Raw genomic sequence first — 16,659 nt, 5'->3', positions numbered from 1 at the left:
TCCCTTGTCCTATCACTACAGACCCTGGTAAAAATTCTTTCTCCATCTTTCTCATAAGCCCCCCTTTATAAAAAAAGGTCACAACAAGGTTTTTCCACAGCCTTCTCTTCTCCAACTAACCCCAACTCTCCCAGCTTTAGCCCTGAGAAACATTATCCTGGATGACAGATTTAAGGATGGGCATGTCCCTGTGCCTTTGACGGAAGCTTTGCTGTTCCAAGAGCCTCCTACAAAGTCATGGCTCACATCAGAGATGCTATTTACATCTAATGTATGTTGATCCCTTAGGAAAGAGTACATGGCAAGTACCAAGAAGTGAGCTTGGCACTGTGGTCTGAAACCTATATGGCCCTGGCCACTCCACACAATGCCTGAACTAACTGTCCACTATTTCTTCATCTTGTGGCACCAAGCCAAGTGAATACGGCTGCACTGTTTGGTTTGGCATGAGCTCGACGTTGGTTTATCAAAGTACACTTCCCACCCAAGTCGAAACTCTTCCCTTACTCTGTGCTATCCTACTCGGCCAGGAATTACCCACAGAGAGAGTACACTAAGGACGCATTGTTTCACCTCCTGTCCCCATGCCAGGCAAACCTGGTGGCCAATTTGATGTCTTGGCAGCCAACCTGTGGACCTGCGACTTGGAGAAGTGAGTCGAGTTGTATTTTCCTAGTAGAGCATGGCTAGCTAATGGGAAAGTGACCTATCACAGAAAGGGTAAGTCTTCCAAAAATAAATTTCAACCTCATATGGAAGCAGAAGGACTTATCCACACAGACTTTACTGCTGCTAGACATCTAGCTCTGGTGTGTGGGTCCAGAAGTCTTGGATCAAGCTATGGCTGGTTCCCACTGAGACCTGAGGGATGATGCTCCTCTGGTTACTTCTCTCCCACTAAAGATGTCTGTTGCAGGGAGTGAACCCACCAACAATGTGGGTGACCATGGGGAACCGGGTTATCTGACAGCATCAATGTGCCCATGCTGGTCCCATGAATTAAGGGCACTAGGAGAGACAGCACACCCAAAAACTTGTAGTATCATGCCTCCAAAGCTGTTCGCAGACACCAGTCCTGCAGTGGGTTCTGCTGATACCTGCTGTGCACAAATCCTGCAAGCCTCACCCTGGGGCAGCAGGATGTGGCAGCTGCCAAACCCTGCTCCAAAAAAAGGTCCACAGGTCAGTGCTGGTCAAACAAGGTCAACTGTGGGCCTTGTCCTGCCACGGGCTCAGCCCCTGCAGGCCCCTTGGGATTCCCACTCTTCCATGGGAGAGATGAGCGGGCTTGGCTGGCGGGGCTGGCATGGAGACGAGCAGCAGTGCATAAACAGAAACCAAAACTCCCAGCTTCCGAGATGCTCCAAGACATCACTGCCAGTATAAGCATCATTATCTTGAGATGACGTTAGCCCAGTTGCTTTTCAGAAACGACACTTAAAAAAAAAAAAAAAAAAAAAAAAAGAAAGAAAGCAGCCACTCAGAGATGAACTGGCAGTTTTTAATCACTTGCAAAAGATTAGCAGTTGACCATGTGCTCACCTCACGCTTAAAATAGGTTGTATCATGTCAACAGGATGCCCATCTCTAATTATAAATGATATTTCCCCAGACTAAACAAAGTTTGATATTTCTGCTCCATTTCCTTCAGCTCTGATTATAGCCTGTTTTTAAAAATAAAAAAAAAAAATGCATGAGGAAAGAGAGGGCCAAGATTTCTGATCTCTTCACTCTTTTTCTGTTCCTGCTGCTCCTTGGGGAATTTTGTCGCTGGGAGCTTGCCGAGGCTTTACACACTGGGATTTTGGCTTGTCTTGGCAGCGGTAGGGAGCAGGACAGGGGGCTGTGCAGGTCATAATGCTAGCTGTGGTTCCTGTCCTCAGCCTCATCCTGTGGTGCCTGCAGGTTTCAGGCACAACTGGCACAACTTGAGGCCATTCCCTCTGCTCCTATCACTGGTTACCTGTGAGAAGAGGCCGACCCCCAGCTCCCCCCCCTTCCTCTCAGGCAGTTGCAGAGAGCAATAAGCTCTGCCCTGAGCCTCCTCTTCTCCAGCCCCAACCCCCCCAGTTCCCTCAGCCGCTCCTCCCAGGCCTTGTGTCCCAGGCCCTTCCCCAGCTTCGCAGCCCTTCTCTGGACACGCTCCAGGGCCTCGATGTCCTTCTGGTAGTGAGGGGCCCAAAGCTGACCCCAGCACTCGAGGTGCGGCCTCTGCAGAGCCGAGCACAGGGAGACGATCACCTCCCTGGACGTGACTTAGTGCCCTCTGGTACCAACCATAACCTTCCTCAGGTCCACCCGACCTTGGACCATGAAGACATTCCTGTTTCAAGCCAAAGACTTGCAACTCCAAGGGAGATAGCCTTTAACTACTCTAACCCTGCTACTAATAACCTAAAAGCATCTGCAAAATTCATCTGAAAACCAGGGTGAAAAATGTGTGGCCATTTCTCCTGGGATATTCCACACTCGCCCTCCCAACCAGATGTGAATAGTCAGGAAGGGATCAGCAGTGTCAACTCTACAAAGCGCTGACTTGCAGGGTTGGATGCTCCTGGCTCATCTTGTCACTGCTGTGTGGCTGCCCATCCCTAGCCACAATGGGATTCAGGCAGTGCTGCAGGACTGAACAAAAAAAGGGAATTGCACTTAATGGTGCTTGGGATGTTTGTGGAGTGCTTGGGGAACATGGGACCCCACTAGGATAGCAGATATTGCTGAAACTCCCAGTGCAAGCAGGTATCACGGAAGGATTTAGATGAGGTGGTTTGGCAATAAGGATCTTCTGCAGAGTGAGAGACCACAGGAGATAAAAGAAATACAGCTGGGGAGGAAATGGCAGCCAGAGATGGAGGCTGCTGGAAGCTGGAGCCGTGAGACAGCGAGAGAAAAAGGAAGGGAAAATGTGAGCACGAAAAAGGATAGCTCAGGAGCTTCAGAGACTCTCACAGTTTTCAGGGGAATGAGGCAAACAGGATTCATGTTTGGATTGCAGAGGGCTAAAAGTGTCTCCAGCATCCTCTGGTTTTACTTTCCGATGACTGAGCCTCAGATTCACACCCATCCCAGTGACTTGTGAGGTGTGGCTTGCAGGAAAGTTGCTGGGTCTTGAGAAGACAAAAATAAGGGCAGGGACTTTCTGCCTTGCATTTGGCCTTCTGGTTCTGACGGCTGGTGGCAGCCTTCATCCAGCAGCATCTGACCCACACTTTTTCAAGCATCTCTGGGCTTTGCCTGCCCCTCTGCCATCTCCGTTGTCGTCTTCTAGCTTGTACTTCAAATGTCCCAAGCTCTACTAACAGGTTCAGGGAGCTGTGCTCCATGTGACAGATCTGGTTTATCTTGAAATGGCAAAACCAGATGAGTCTGATGTGGTTTCTCTCACAAACACTTCTCATATCTCTGCAGTAACATGAGGAACTATGAATCGGGTGGTGCAAACAGGCAGGAGAACAGTTTGCTCTGCTGGCTCTGTCAAAGATCATCTCTCTCCCTTTTAGATCCCCCAGTCAATTCAAACTGTGAAATATCATCCACTCTTCTTCATTCTTTTCACTTTCCTTTGAGCGGGGAAATAAAGAACAAAGCTGGTCTCTCCCTTGGTGTTTTTAGTCCCCACTGTTGACTCAGACCTTGCCAAAATGACTTTAAGCTATCAACCACTGTTGGTAATCAGTTTTCCCTTTTCTGTTGCCTGTGTTCTTTCCCTGTTTGCTTTGGGTAGCTGGTATCTTTCTGCAGGGAAGCTGTAGTAAAGGGATTACTGGCATTATATCTGTAAGGCCATGAAGCTGATCACGAAATGAGTCATTTTCACCTCTTGTGGAAAGTGTTTCACTACAGTTGATCAAGAGTGTGATCTGCCCCATCCTTTGCTTCTTCTGTGCTGATTTTTCAGGCAAACCCTGGAAAAAAAAAAGAAGAAAAAAAAAAAGAAAAAAAAAAAAAAGAAGAAAACAAAAAAAAGTTTGCAATCTTAATCCTAGGGATAGAAGAAATGACTTAGAAATGCTCTATTTTTGTCGTGTTCCTTAAACCCTTTGATCCTTCCCATAGCCCCTTGATCCATCCCTACGTCATCATGTATTGATTTTTTTTTTTTTTTAATAGCCCACAGCTGGACTCTGGGTTATTTCCAAAACGTCTCTGCTTTCTGCACAAAATGCTGGCTTTCCTTGAGTAATCTAACGCACCGCTCAATGATGTATTTTGGATATTTTGCATGAAGGAAAAACATTGAAACCCTGGCTTCGTCCCTCGGTGTGCTCCTTGCAGTGCTGACACAGTAATTCACAGCAGTCCCTTTCCATAGTGCTTTTGTTGAAACAAAAAAAAAGGAGGAGGAAGGCACCTGCACCATCTAACAACCCCTCCACACTGAATAATGAAGTGCGGGTACATTGAGCAATGTGGGGGGATGATGGGTGTATTTCAGTGGAGAGAGAAAGCAGACACAGGGCAACAACCTGATGGAAATTTTGCTTTCTTAACCCTGTTTATCAGTCTCTGATTATTCCAAACAATGTAAATTTAATTTGATGGTGAACACTGCCTTCCAGATTTCAGAAGTGGGAAGCACTCAGCAAAATCTTTAAAAGCCATTGCACAGGAGCTTTAGTGCACTGGAATGATGAAATATATGGAGAATACAGAAACACATACAATTTTGCTTAAATTTGTATCGCCAGCTCCCAGCCAAGCACATGTAGAAGAACCCGTGGCAGTAGTAGTGAAGAGCTGACTAAACTGCTGGTCTCCTTTTCCTTACACAAATTTGTAACCCCAGAATGATGTCAGAGACAAAAGAGATAGCTCTGATCAAATGTAGACATCTGCAAGGTCTGCATCTATCAAGCGAGCCACTCATCTTGATATACTGCACAGCTCACGGGGGGAATGGGAGTCCTTGATCGTGATTCATTTCATTCTCCAGCAGACATCAAAGATGGGGCAGATGAATCACCCACAGGGAGCTCCCACTTTCTACTGTGAGCACGATAGGAGTGGGGAGTGACTAACACAGACACGGCTTCGGTAGGAAAGGAAATGAGTCCCTTCTCACAGGCAGAAGACAGAGAACCAACTGGATTTTTTTGTTGGTGTGGGCATAACCAGCTTTCCAGCCCAGGTATCAGTCACATAATTTCCAAATTTCCTTGGGAGAAATCACTTGGGAACTGATATTTCTGGATGTGTTACAAACATCGTAAGTGATTCTGCCATTCAGTTGTTCTGAGGCTCTGACATCCACCATCCCACTGAACAAAGCCCTAAGCAGGATTCCTGCCCTGAAGAACCTCTCTGTACCTTTATAAAGCATCTCCATGTACACAAATGCAAAGATCTTTGTTAGCAAACTATGAATGCAGCTTCTAGGGTTAGACTCTATATCCATCTTCCTCCTCAGGCCAAAAGCACTGGGATTTAGTCAATGATCTTAACAGAGCTCATGGTCCAACACATCTAGAAGGTCATTGCCTGTCCATGCCAAACAACAAGCATAAGGAATGAGCTTTTTAGGATTTACTTTCTGGTGACTAGACTCCTGTATTTTTATTCTTTCTATGTTATGAAAGGGAAAGAAGCTCTTTTTTTTTTTTTTTTTTTTTTTTTTTTTTTTTTATATATAAACAGAAAGTTGGTTTACCAACCTAACATTTAATCCGGTGAAATGAGATGTTTCTAGCATTCAGGACTATGCCATTGCTAATTCAGTTGCTTGCTGGTTCACACCACCCTTCCTGGATCTTGATTTCATTTGTTTTCTGCTGTCAAGTAATACACTCTTGATCGATTTTTAATAAACCCCAGAAGGGACCAGTACCTTTACTGTACATCAGTGGATATCTGCTGATTGTGATGGAGTAATGTTGGGTTATATCTACTGAAAAGTGGACATGTACAGCTCCCCCTGGCCTATTGCTTTCTCGAGATACACATATGGCAATGTCCTCTCCTCTTCCAGCCCTAGCACTGAGGAAGTTTCTCACCATTCACGTGATGCTCCCTGCGGTTACCTCATGGTGCACCGCTCCCAGCTTTCATCCTTGAAAAATGCAGAGAGTTTTTTACTTAATAATGACAATAAAAAAAAAAAGGAAAGTACATTGTGCAACATGAGGATGTTGTAAGGATCAAGATTCAAGATAATAAAGTCATTGGAGATGGTCAAAGGAAACACTGGCAATACCTTTCTGACCACTGAACAATTCATTCATTGACATGTGCAGGGAACACGTTAGGATGACTGATTTACATATACTTTGCCTGCCCTCTGGTGGTGAATGGCTGCTGATTAATTTTTTCATACATACATATATTTCTGTACACATACACAAGTATAAATATACGTGTCGATTCATATGTACAGGTATTGACATACGGCAGAAAATGCTGTCATCCAAATTGCAATCTAAATCTGAATGTTGCAGATGTGATCAGTACATTTTTATTGCCATGGGCTTCAGCTGTTATTTTTTATGCTGAAGATTTTCTGCCTTACTGTGATTGTTTTAACATTTAGTTTGGTTAAAACAATTCAGCATGAAAATAATAGAAGCATAGTTAAATATTTTTTCCAGCTTGGAGAGACCTGTGAGCTCTTCATTTGTCCTTTTCCTCTCTATAAATAAACCTCGCTGAAACTGGGTGAGCTGCACAAAATCAAGAGCAAAATGTTTTTGCAGGACCAGTTCTTACAGCAAGTACAGGACAGCATAAAAATAACCGCTGCTTTTCCTTACACAATGCCAGTCTGGGTTACCAGGAGGGCGCAGAAACAGAGGTGGCCCTGGGCTGACAGCAGAGTGTTTGGAGGAGAGAGATTCCTTCAGCCTCTCTGTTTTTGATTCAGCAAGGGCTCGACATCATTTTGTGTCTCTTTTTCCCTTGCAGCTGTGAAGGGGAAACTTTCAGTTCCCCAGCTCCTCAGTTCTAGGAGAAGGGAATCATCTTCTGGACAGTTTATTGAGCAAAATCAGTAGAGTTCATAGAAATTGTAGTGTCTTGCAGGAAATGAGGATTTAAATGGCAATAAAGTCATCCTTCCTTGCTGAGGTGGCTCTGTACTTATTTTCTCAACAGTTTGGCTTTCCTTTGGCTGGATTGATGGAGAGGAGAGAGGAGCTGCAACAGGGCACTCCTCTGGCAAAGGTGGCAGAAACAGCTCTTGGTGCAAATGTGTCCAGCACCTGGGCATGGGTAGTGAGGATAAGGATGTTCAACAGTGCAGCTCTCAGGACTTGTATGAATTTAAAAGACATTGCCTAAAAATAATGTTCCCAGCCTTTTTTCTTTGGATTGATCTATTAAAGTGAGATGGGTGGCAATGGTGACTTGGTGACTTGGAGTCTGCCTACTGGGAAGTGAACCAGGGGAATTTCTCATCTATACACCTTGGTTCACCACTCAACATTTCTGAGTGAAACTGAAGTCTTTTCACTTTGGGAAACCAGCTGAACCAGTGACCAGTTCCTGGGTGCTGGATTCAGCTGTTAAATCGCTACCACCAGTTGTCCTTCAGCTAGCAAACACCATTCCGAACAATCTCATAGTATGTCTGGAGCCAGAAATATTCCCACCAGTTCTTTTTGGGTGTTTGAGAGGGGAAAAGAGATGGCTCCAGCACCAGAGAAGGGTGCGAGGCACATAATATTTAATCATACAGGCATTATCATTGCTTTCTAAGGAGCAGCAATTTGTTCTTTTCCTTTTCTAAGGCCGCAAAGCACCATGAAAAGGGGTTTGCTCTCATTGCTCAGGGTGTCTTGAAGTTTCAGATATGATGAATGAGTTGCCGAAGACCTCTGAGGATGTGCAACCTGCTGTCCCACCACAGCAGGAAGGTTCACTCAATACATTTCCATCTGCCCATCTTCTGCCGGCTGGGCACACATGGACAGCAGTGCCTGAACATGCATTCATTCCACCTAAATAAGGACATTTTTATCTTCTAGCCTCACTTGGTGAAGAAGTTACTACTCTTTGGATCTCATCACCACGCACACCAGTGGTGGACAGTCTGTACCTTTCCAGTGCCCAGCCACCAGGACAAAGCTACAAAGTAGGTGTAGGGAAGCCGTTTTTAGGCTGATTCTCTGGGTCACTCTGAAGATTGGTCCCGAGGTTTGGACCCAGCACATGTACCAGGTCATAGTTTTATCTCTCATCCCAACGATGGTGCAGCCCGGACAGGTGCAGCCAACCAGAGCAACCGCGATGACATCTTCCTGGGAATAATCTTTGGCACTTTCTTTGGGTAACAACCCGTTGTTATTCTCCCCAGAGTTTTCCGGTGATGATGGTGGTTGGAGAGCTAGAGTTGCAGGTCTGGCCAGGCAGACAACCACCTCTGCAGGGAGCCCACACAAGTAGGTTAAACAAAAGCTTTATTTCCACACAGTGTTCTCGGGATGTGGTGCCAAGATTTCACAGACAGCTCAAAACAAGGATTGGCAAGGAATGCTCAGCTCCTGTGATGCTTTCTTATTACAAACAGCCCTGAGTCACAAAGCCTGTGTTCAGAGCCAAGCCTGAACTTCCTTTAAACTCAGAAATGTTCAGATTAGCAATTTTCAGGTTTGTGCTTTAAAGCAATAATATGTCAGAGCAGACTGCAAGTGATTTTTCCAGCACTGGAATCTCAATACATGAGTCCTCTGCTACTACTATGGAAGAAATACTAAATAAACCATGAAACCTGGGCTGATTATTAAAGCAGTTAATTGCAGTACATCTGCCCTTAGTTGCTATCCTGTGCTATGCGACATTCGGATGGAGCAATGCTGCTGGTGAGCGAAGGGCTCGAGACTGGAGCTGAAGGCACGCAGAGCCTGTTTGCTGTCTCCTCTTCCTGCCTACAGCTTTCTGACTGGCGTGGAGAAAGGTCAGTTGGTTTCCTGCAGGATTTCAGTATTTTGAAATGCTGTTTCAGTTCCAGCTCCCAAACGACAACAAAATAAATAAAGAAGGAAATTGGATGCGGAGGTTGGATCTGAGACATCTGCCTCCGGGGCTGCTTTGCAGCCAGAGGCTGGGCTGGGTGGCTGGGATCGCCCCGCAGACGGGCAGCTGAGGGGGGTGGCAGATTATGGTAGACAACCAGAGCATTTTCCATTTGGAAACTGTGGAATATTCACAGCTTGGCAAGTTCTAGCAACAATAAGAGAGAAAGGTTCAACGCTAATAAATGCCTTCTGTTCGAGACCAACTCGAATTTCATGCTCCGCATTGTGGATTTCGTTTGGACATCCGACCTACACAGAAATAACTCATGACAGCTTTGGTCCTTGGCCCCGTACTGACTTTCCCTGAGCTTCTCCACATACATTAACAAAAAATGTTTAGACATCTCGCTTTTTGAAACCGAGCATATTTATTTCCAAGGTCTGTTGTACAGTTGTTGAACTGTGCCTGCAGCCTGTACCATCTAGTTGGGTTCATGGACCAAGTCAAGGAGAAAGAGTGGCAAAAGGGGGATTTAATTCCTTTGAAAAAAAATCCTTTTAGTCTGTCAATGAAAGGAGAACGAGCTGATAAAAATTTTATTGGCTTTCTTGAGATCTTAAACAGGTCCTATGTTTAAGGAGACTGCGTTGCTCCAAGCAATAACAATGTGAGGGGCAAATGTCATGGAGCGGAGGCAGGAAGCAACGACCAGAATTGAATCATCAGGATTAATTGTGCAACAACACTTGTGGGTGGTTCTTGCTGATCCCTGCTGGGTCCCGTGCTGTTCAGTAGAATTTAGAGGTGCTCAAAGATATTGGAAGGGAGGAGAACCAGGGCAGACTGAGATCTGCAGGTATCATGGAGATATGGCTGTGAGGAACTCTTGTGAGTGAGGAAAAGGATGGTGACTGAAACAATACCAACAGCTGCAAAGTAGTGAGCATCAGAGGGAAGGTGGCAGATGTTTCTTGCACTGCCCAGAACACGGAGCAGGTCATTTCAAAAAAACAGGGGTGGGACACTGAAAAGCTTCACCACTTTTATTCAAAATGATTATTTTTATCATAGATGAGGTCAGCAATGACAGTCATTCTAGGACTTTGTGGTATGACCAAAGGGGAACACAAGGATGCGTGACTACAGGGGTAAGAAATCCTTAGCCCACCTTCATTGGTGCTGCCTGTAGACTTGCATCCAGCTGATGCATCCAGGACAGTCACACAGATGGAAGGGGGGAGGATGCCCTGATGTCTCCCATTCATCTGAAAAAGGGGCAAATCCATTGCTGATGTGAGGACAGGAGGTTGTAGAGAAGGGAGGGCACCTTCTGCAGTGACCATGGATCTGTCCCTGACCTCACCACTGGAGGACAAATCTCTGGAATGCCAAGGAAAATAACCAGAGCTTCAGGGAAGGTGTTGTTGCATGAGGATGCCAGGACAGAGACAACAATTTTGTGAGTTCAAAGAGGGGTAATGCTGCAGATTTACCCACAGCCCTACTCCTGCTGCCACCCTGCTGCAGTCCCAAACCCCAGGGTAGGATCTTGATATTTTCCAATGAGCAATGTACTGTGGGAATGACGATACTCCCTCCCCATTGCAGTATCCCCTAGTATGAGAGCTTTTCCAGATATAGGTTCTTGCAGCTGTTTTGACACCCATCCATGCCACAGCTGCTCCATACCATCCTTAGGTTCTTCTGCATCTCCTTGTACTTCGAATACCTGCCTGTCCTGCTGCTGGTTCGCTCATTCTTGAGACCTTGTTGGAGTCTGCCTCTAAATTAATTAATAATGGAGTGAATATATGGGGTTCTCTATAGGTGCCTTATCTGCACAAAGAACTGAAAAGTAATGTGAGATAAAGGTAAAGACACATAGAAGAACAAGATTTTCATCTGGAGGGATAGGTCTCCAAGGAACTTTATTGGCATTTGGTTTTAATTCACTATTAAAAATACTGTAGATCCTGTGTGAAAGAGAAACTATATTCAGATGGTTTATATTGTGCATAAGTACATCTTTTACAGCTGTCAGCAGATTTGCATGATTACTTTAAAATTTACCCTATAATATTAGCATTAAACCCTCCTGCAATGGTGTTTTCTAGAGTGGGTGCTTCACTATCCAAGAAATCAACCAAACGACCTGTCCACAGTCACCTGAAAAGTTGGCTGTAGAGCTACGAGGTTTACATTTGCTGCTTCCAGGCCCCATCTTAACATCATAACATCCAAACACTATTTTTATGAGCAGAATAACAAGAGAGGAGTGTGATACAGTAATTATGTTTAGTGTGGGAAGAAATCTCACGAGTAAACCTAAACCTGTCTAAATAGAACAATACCAGGAAAATATAAATATATTTTATGGCTTTTTAACAGCAGAGGTTATCACACTTGGGGATGAGTCCTTGGCTTCTTCCTGTTGAAATTAAAAGGGAAAAAAAAATACACTGGCTTCAAAGAGAATTAAGAATTATCCTGGGATTACTAAAGTCGTCAGTGATCAGAACTTTGCTTTTCTACTCTCCTTTCCCACAGATCTACTATTTTATGTATTTTTTAATAAATTCAAAGAATGCTGTTTATTTTTAAGACAGCATGCTGAAGAAGGAATTCAAAAACTGTGTGCAGAAGGGCGGATTGAAATCTTCTTGTTTAAATGCTCTTCAGATGAAGAATTCAGTTTAGAGCTACCCAACATTTTTTAAAAATTGTCTCAGACTAACAAAAACACTGGGTAGCCCCAAATTCAAACATGTATGTAGCTGTGCATATGTGTAGATGTTGAAAGAATATATACATAACAGTACTTTGAAGAAGTGTTTTTTGCTGTTTTGTTGTGTGTTGTTTTTTTTCTCATACATTTACAAATGTGTAATTTGACATGTATCAGAAGTAGAAAGTCATTCTCTCTCCTGCTTGCTGTCACATTACCAGATAGAGGGATCAATCAGAAGTTTTTCAGGATTTTATGTTTTCTGCTCACATGCTTTTTCCTTTACATCCACTTTGCCTGTGTGCTGGGAATAAGAAGTGTTTCAGAGAGGATTAGCACATACTTGCTATCTAGACAAGCACAATGGTGGAGTTTTCCAGGGAAAACGTCAGGGATTCCAGCACCTCCTCCGAACTGGTGATGAACTATGTGGGAATGAGGTTCATCCAGCTTGACTTTAGTCATCCGTGATGTAGGTTTCTCCACTGAACTGACTGGTGCAGATTCTGTTACAATCGATGGCAAGCACTTTTAGGGCACAATACATCCATTTGAATGAGGATATCTGGGATGGGCTTCACTTTGGGGTTAAGACACCTAACTTTAAAGGTGTGTTTCATTAAACACATCTGCCTAGCATTATTTCAGATCTTAAGGTTTGGTGTCTGGCCTCCAGCTGCCAGTGCAAAGTGGTTCCTGTGTCTTACTTATCAGCTTGGTCTGGGTGTTGTAGGTATTATAGGACATCTTTAAGGGCATGAAGTCCCCATGTATATGCAGCTGGATTACACGACAAACACCTCTCTCCATTTGGCTCTCTCCATGTGCACCACATGCCCAGGCTCCCACTACACGAATGCAGACCTTGTCAGTTATGAAGCATTGAGGTGACTGCACTATCCAGCTGCAGGCACCTCTTTCAGGCTGAGTGGAATCATTAGGCTCTTTGGATTTCCTGATTTAATCTCCATTAACTCTAATGGGAGCTGAGACACCCAGCACACAGAGGTACCTCCATGCTGGAGCATAAGAAACGCTCCTGGAAGTGCCTGTTTCCTTTCGGTGTTAGGGCATCTTTCTGGGTGAGTGTCAGACTGCACCTTACAGAGACATATTTAGTCAGATAAATCTCCTTTTGCACATCTTTGTGGGTGTTTCTCTTTGTTTGGAGGCAAGTCTTGAATAGACAGAGGCATTCGTAAGGAAAACCCAATGATCCAGTGAAGGCAGACATCATCAGACACCTTAGACAAGATGTCCTTTTTGTCTGATCCACCTGGTAAGAGTTTTTAGCTGAGAGGTAAGGCCAGGTTGACATAAGCCACAGCACTACATAACAGAACAGCGCTGAAAAATATTTTTAACATGGGAAAATTATGAAAAAAAAATGAGGATTATACAGAAATTCTTTGATTTTAAACTCAAAATTTTCACAGAATAATCCAGGCTACATCCCTCCCTGGAACTGTATGTTGATGTACATTGAAAGAGAATTGCTTGGCCCATATCTCCTCCACAGCACTTTGCTCCTGGATGACTTTGTGACTGGAGGGGTGAGCAGAAAGCAGACGGTGAAAGCTCATATCAGTCCTGCTTGACAGCTGAAGTGTCCTATAAGCCCTTTGACATATGTCTTTCAAGGGACATCTTATCCCACCTGGAATACCAACTTTCATCTCAAAATAGCCAGAATAGCTACTGTCAAAAAGACAAGTGCCAAAGAGTAAAATCTGGGTATTGAAGAATATGAATAAATTTTCCTTCCATTTTCGCTCTTCAGATAGATACAGCATGAACAGCTTTTACTTTGACAGTACACGTCTTATACTTGCTGTGGTGAATTAGCTGTTCACTTAGTATCCTTCTGAGATTTGTGGAGTTTGGCTTGCCTTCTTTAATAAAGTTATCTGCAATAACATAAGAGAGTTGTTGGCTGTTATTTATTGTCTAACTGGTAAAAACCTGTCCTGGGTGCAGTGTTGAGAAAAGTTCAAATTGGGCTTGAGAAAGGTCTTGGTATTTTCAACAAGCACTTTCTGGTGGTAATATTGATTAAATTACCATATCTGCAGTTCTCTTCAGCCTGGCTGGAGAGACAACAACAATTTCCAGGAGTCTGTTAAAAGCCAGACACTGAACAGAAGTAAAAAATCTGGAAGAAGAAGTAGCCAACAATAAAAATTTTTTACTCTGATGAAATGTTCTCTGTGGGAAGTGCCTACAGGCCAAATGCCCTTTGTAGAAAGCTATTTTTACCCACCGGGAGGCTTACTTTGGATATTAGTGGCTTTGACACTACTTAGAGATCGGGGAGGAAAAATACTGTGATGCTTTAGGCTTCTTCTACTGATTAAATAATGAACTTTTCCTTCCCTCTGCCTCACTTCTGCAGGTAAGAAAATTCATTAGTCTTATTAGCATCACTCAGCTAAAGGGACTGTAGAACATCATTCTCTACATCTCAGTTTTCCAGTGTCTTGGCATTCTCTTTTCATTCTGCTTTGGGATGAAAAGCATAAAATGTTTTAGATATGCTATACGTATGTGTTTATAAAGAAAAAAAATGTTCTTCCAGTTGAGATCTGGGATTGCAAAGATGACATGTTTTGGCATTTTGATCAGATCACATTTTGGCATTTGGAAACAAATATTGATTCATCCCGAACTGCTTCTTTTCAAAACAGTCATTTTAGTTTGAAAATAGCATTAAAATGGCATTTGCAGCTGAAATGTCAATTCAGAAGAAAATGTTTCAGCTTAAATTGGCATACAGCAACAAAGCTTTTTGATTCAAAATTTCCGTTTGTGGAGGAGTAAAAATCTTTTTTGATGCTGTCACAAACATTTTCTTCTGAATTGCATTGATCTTTGTTATTAACCAGCATTTCTTATAACAACATACCTATCTATTGCAAAATGGTTAATGAGTTAACACTTGGCATTATTGTTCTATTACAGACCCAAGTGCAGCTGGATGGATTTGTGCTGCCACGCTGACCTAGCTAAAATATGTCTTGGGCCCATCCTTGTGACTGAGGTGCTGATGAAGGAAGAAAAGCACCATCACCTTCCTTCCAATGGACCCCAGTCAAAAGAGCACGCATGGAAACGTGATGAAAAAAAGCTCTGATTCAGTGCCCATTTTCAATGAGAAAAGATGATTGGGATTCATCTGCCTGCTCAGGCTCTCCCCCTGCAAGAGCTAAGAGGCTTCAGCAATTATACTGCTTTTGGCTGGGAGGGAATTAAATGGAGGGTGTGGACTTCCCTGCTGGGGTTGACTTCATGCTGTTCATCCTGGTCTTACTAGTTCTTTGCTGTGCTCTTCTTAGATTTCTTCCTCTTCAATACTCATTTCAGTCTCCTTCATGCTCCCCAGTTCTTTAAAGGTTGCTTTTGTCAGTGTCCTCTTCGTGTTCCTCAGGACAAATTTGAGTTTCCTGGTCAGCATGCCTGACCAGTTGTGGCTGTAAAATAGAAGATAGGAGGAATTAGCAGCCCTGCTCACTAAGGAATAGCTTTTTATTTTACATCATTTTGCATCAGACAGAGCAGAAATATTAGACATTATCAAAGCCATCAAAAAGCATCAAGCAGGGAGGGTCGTTGATACAGAACAGCAGGGATGGGGTGGTCCAAGTAGACCATACAAGTGCTGGAGAAGTTGCATGGGTTAATGGGATAGATAGAGCTTTCACCCAAGGATATCAGCTTCCTGAAAGTAAACATCATTTCTGCCCATGAAGAACTTCTCTAACTGTGCATCGCAAGCCTGATAAAGCCTCTGTCTGTTAATAGCAGAGATTCCCTGCTAATCAGGGGCAGGGGGTGTTCTCAGGGTCTGAGGTCATTCACTGCCACTTACGGGAAATCTGAAGGCTCAGCTGCTCGGACAGCCCCATAATCCTACCTTTCCCAACACAGGAGGGACAGAGAAACAGAAAATGCTGACATACATCCACCTCAGATCCAGGTGCAGTTTTGCTGCCTCAGCCTGGCACTGTTCCTGATACAACAGGCTCTGCTGAGCAAGAGGACTTAAGAGCTTGACTAATTCAGAGATTAAATCTAAATCCAAGCTAGTAAACGGATGCGTTGGAGCTGAAGAGGTTCATTTGAAATGAAGTTCTAAGTGTCCATGATGCTCAGGTTCTACCATCTGTTTTTAGGCATATATTTATTATAATATAATGGGTGTTTCAGATACGAATGAAACACCAAGAACTTGTAGAAGGCCAGCAGCTGAGTGAATAGCAAGGTTTTAGGTAGGTCTCAACTTTCTAGATGTCCTGTAAAAGCATCCCATGAAATCAAATTAACTGTGTCTAAAAGAAGAAAATATAATACCAACTGTTGTAAGCTGAAAAGAACCAAATTCTAACACGTATCAATAACACTGTTATGGTTATATAAATATGAAAAAGAAAGAGGTGAGAAACTGTTTTTTGCACACACAGATATGTAAGGTTTTAAACTGTAAACATCACTTTTGTACAATGAACAAGAAATTATTTCAGAATAAAAATATATGTAAAAGTGACTATATAAAGCAGGGATCCCAAAAGTGTAAGATAAGAAGCCTTGTAAAGAAGGGGGACAGGATCGTATCAGGCCTAAAGAGTAGTCACACTAATGACCAATTAGTTGTATAGAATTGTTAAGGAGCCTAAGGAAACTGCTCTTAATGACAGCACAGGACAAGCAATTTATGACGGATATATGACATATATAAAATACATACATATACTGATAACACTGGAACCAGAACTGGATATGCAGGGTGGATCACCCTGTTCTGTTGCACTATATACGTAATTATTTTTGGTATCATTCAAAGGGGATGCATTTTATTATTTGATCTAAGATTCTGCAGATGGTGTTTGGTGGTCTGGTTACCTGCCGCTGAGGACAGGCTATTAAATCTGGATGTAACAAGAGAACCTCTGGGGCCTCCAACCTCAGCACACACTCTGCCCCCTTCACTCTCA

The 16,659-nt window shown here is 43.5% G+C and overlaps 1 protein-coding gene across 1 annotated transcript in view; it reads right to left on the bottom strand.

Moving 5' to 3' along the window:
- Positions 1–14,545: 14,545 nt before the first annotated feature.
- The window catches only part of GUCY2F (guanylate cyclase 2F, retinal), a 46,882-nt gene continuing 44,768 nt past the window's right edge, over positions 14,546–16,659 (bottom strand). Inside the window, exon 18 of the mRNA XM_035338877.1 lies at positions 14,546–15,138. Coding sequence (XP_035194768.1) covers positions 15,000–15,138 — 139 coding nt within the window. The 3' untranslated portion in view covers positions 14,546–14,999. The remainder of the gene's footprint in view (positions 15,139–16,659) is intronic.

Source organism: Oxyura jamaicensis, chromosome 1 (genome assembly GCF_011077185.1).
Source record: "Oxyura jamaicensis isolate SHBP4307 breed ruddy duck chromosome 1, BPBGC_Ojam_1.0, whole genome shotgun sequence".
NCBI lineage: Eukaryota > Metazoa > Chordata > Aves > Anseriformes > Anatidae > Oxyura > Oxyura jamaicensis.
This window is presented reverse-complemented; position numbering and strand designations above follow the sequence as displayed.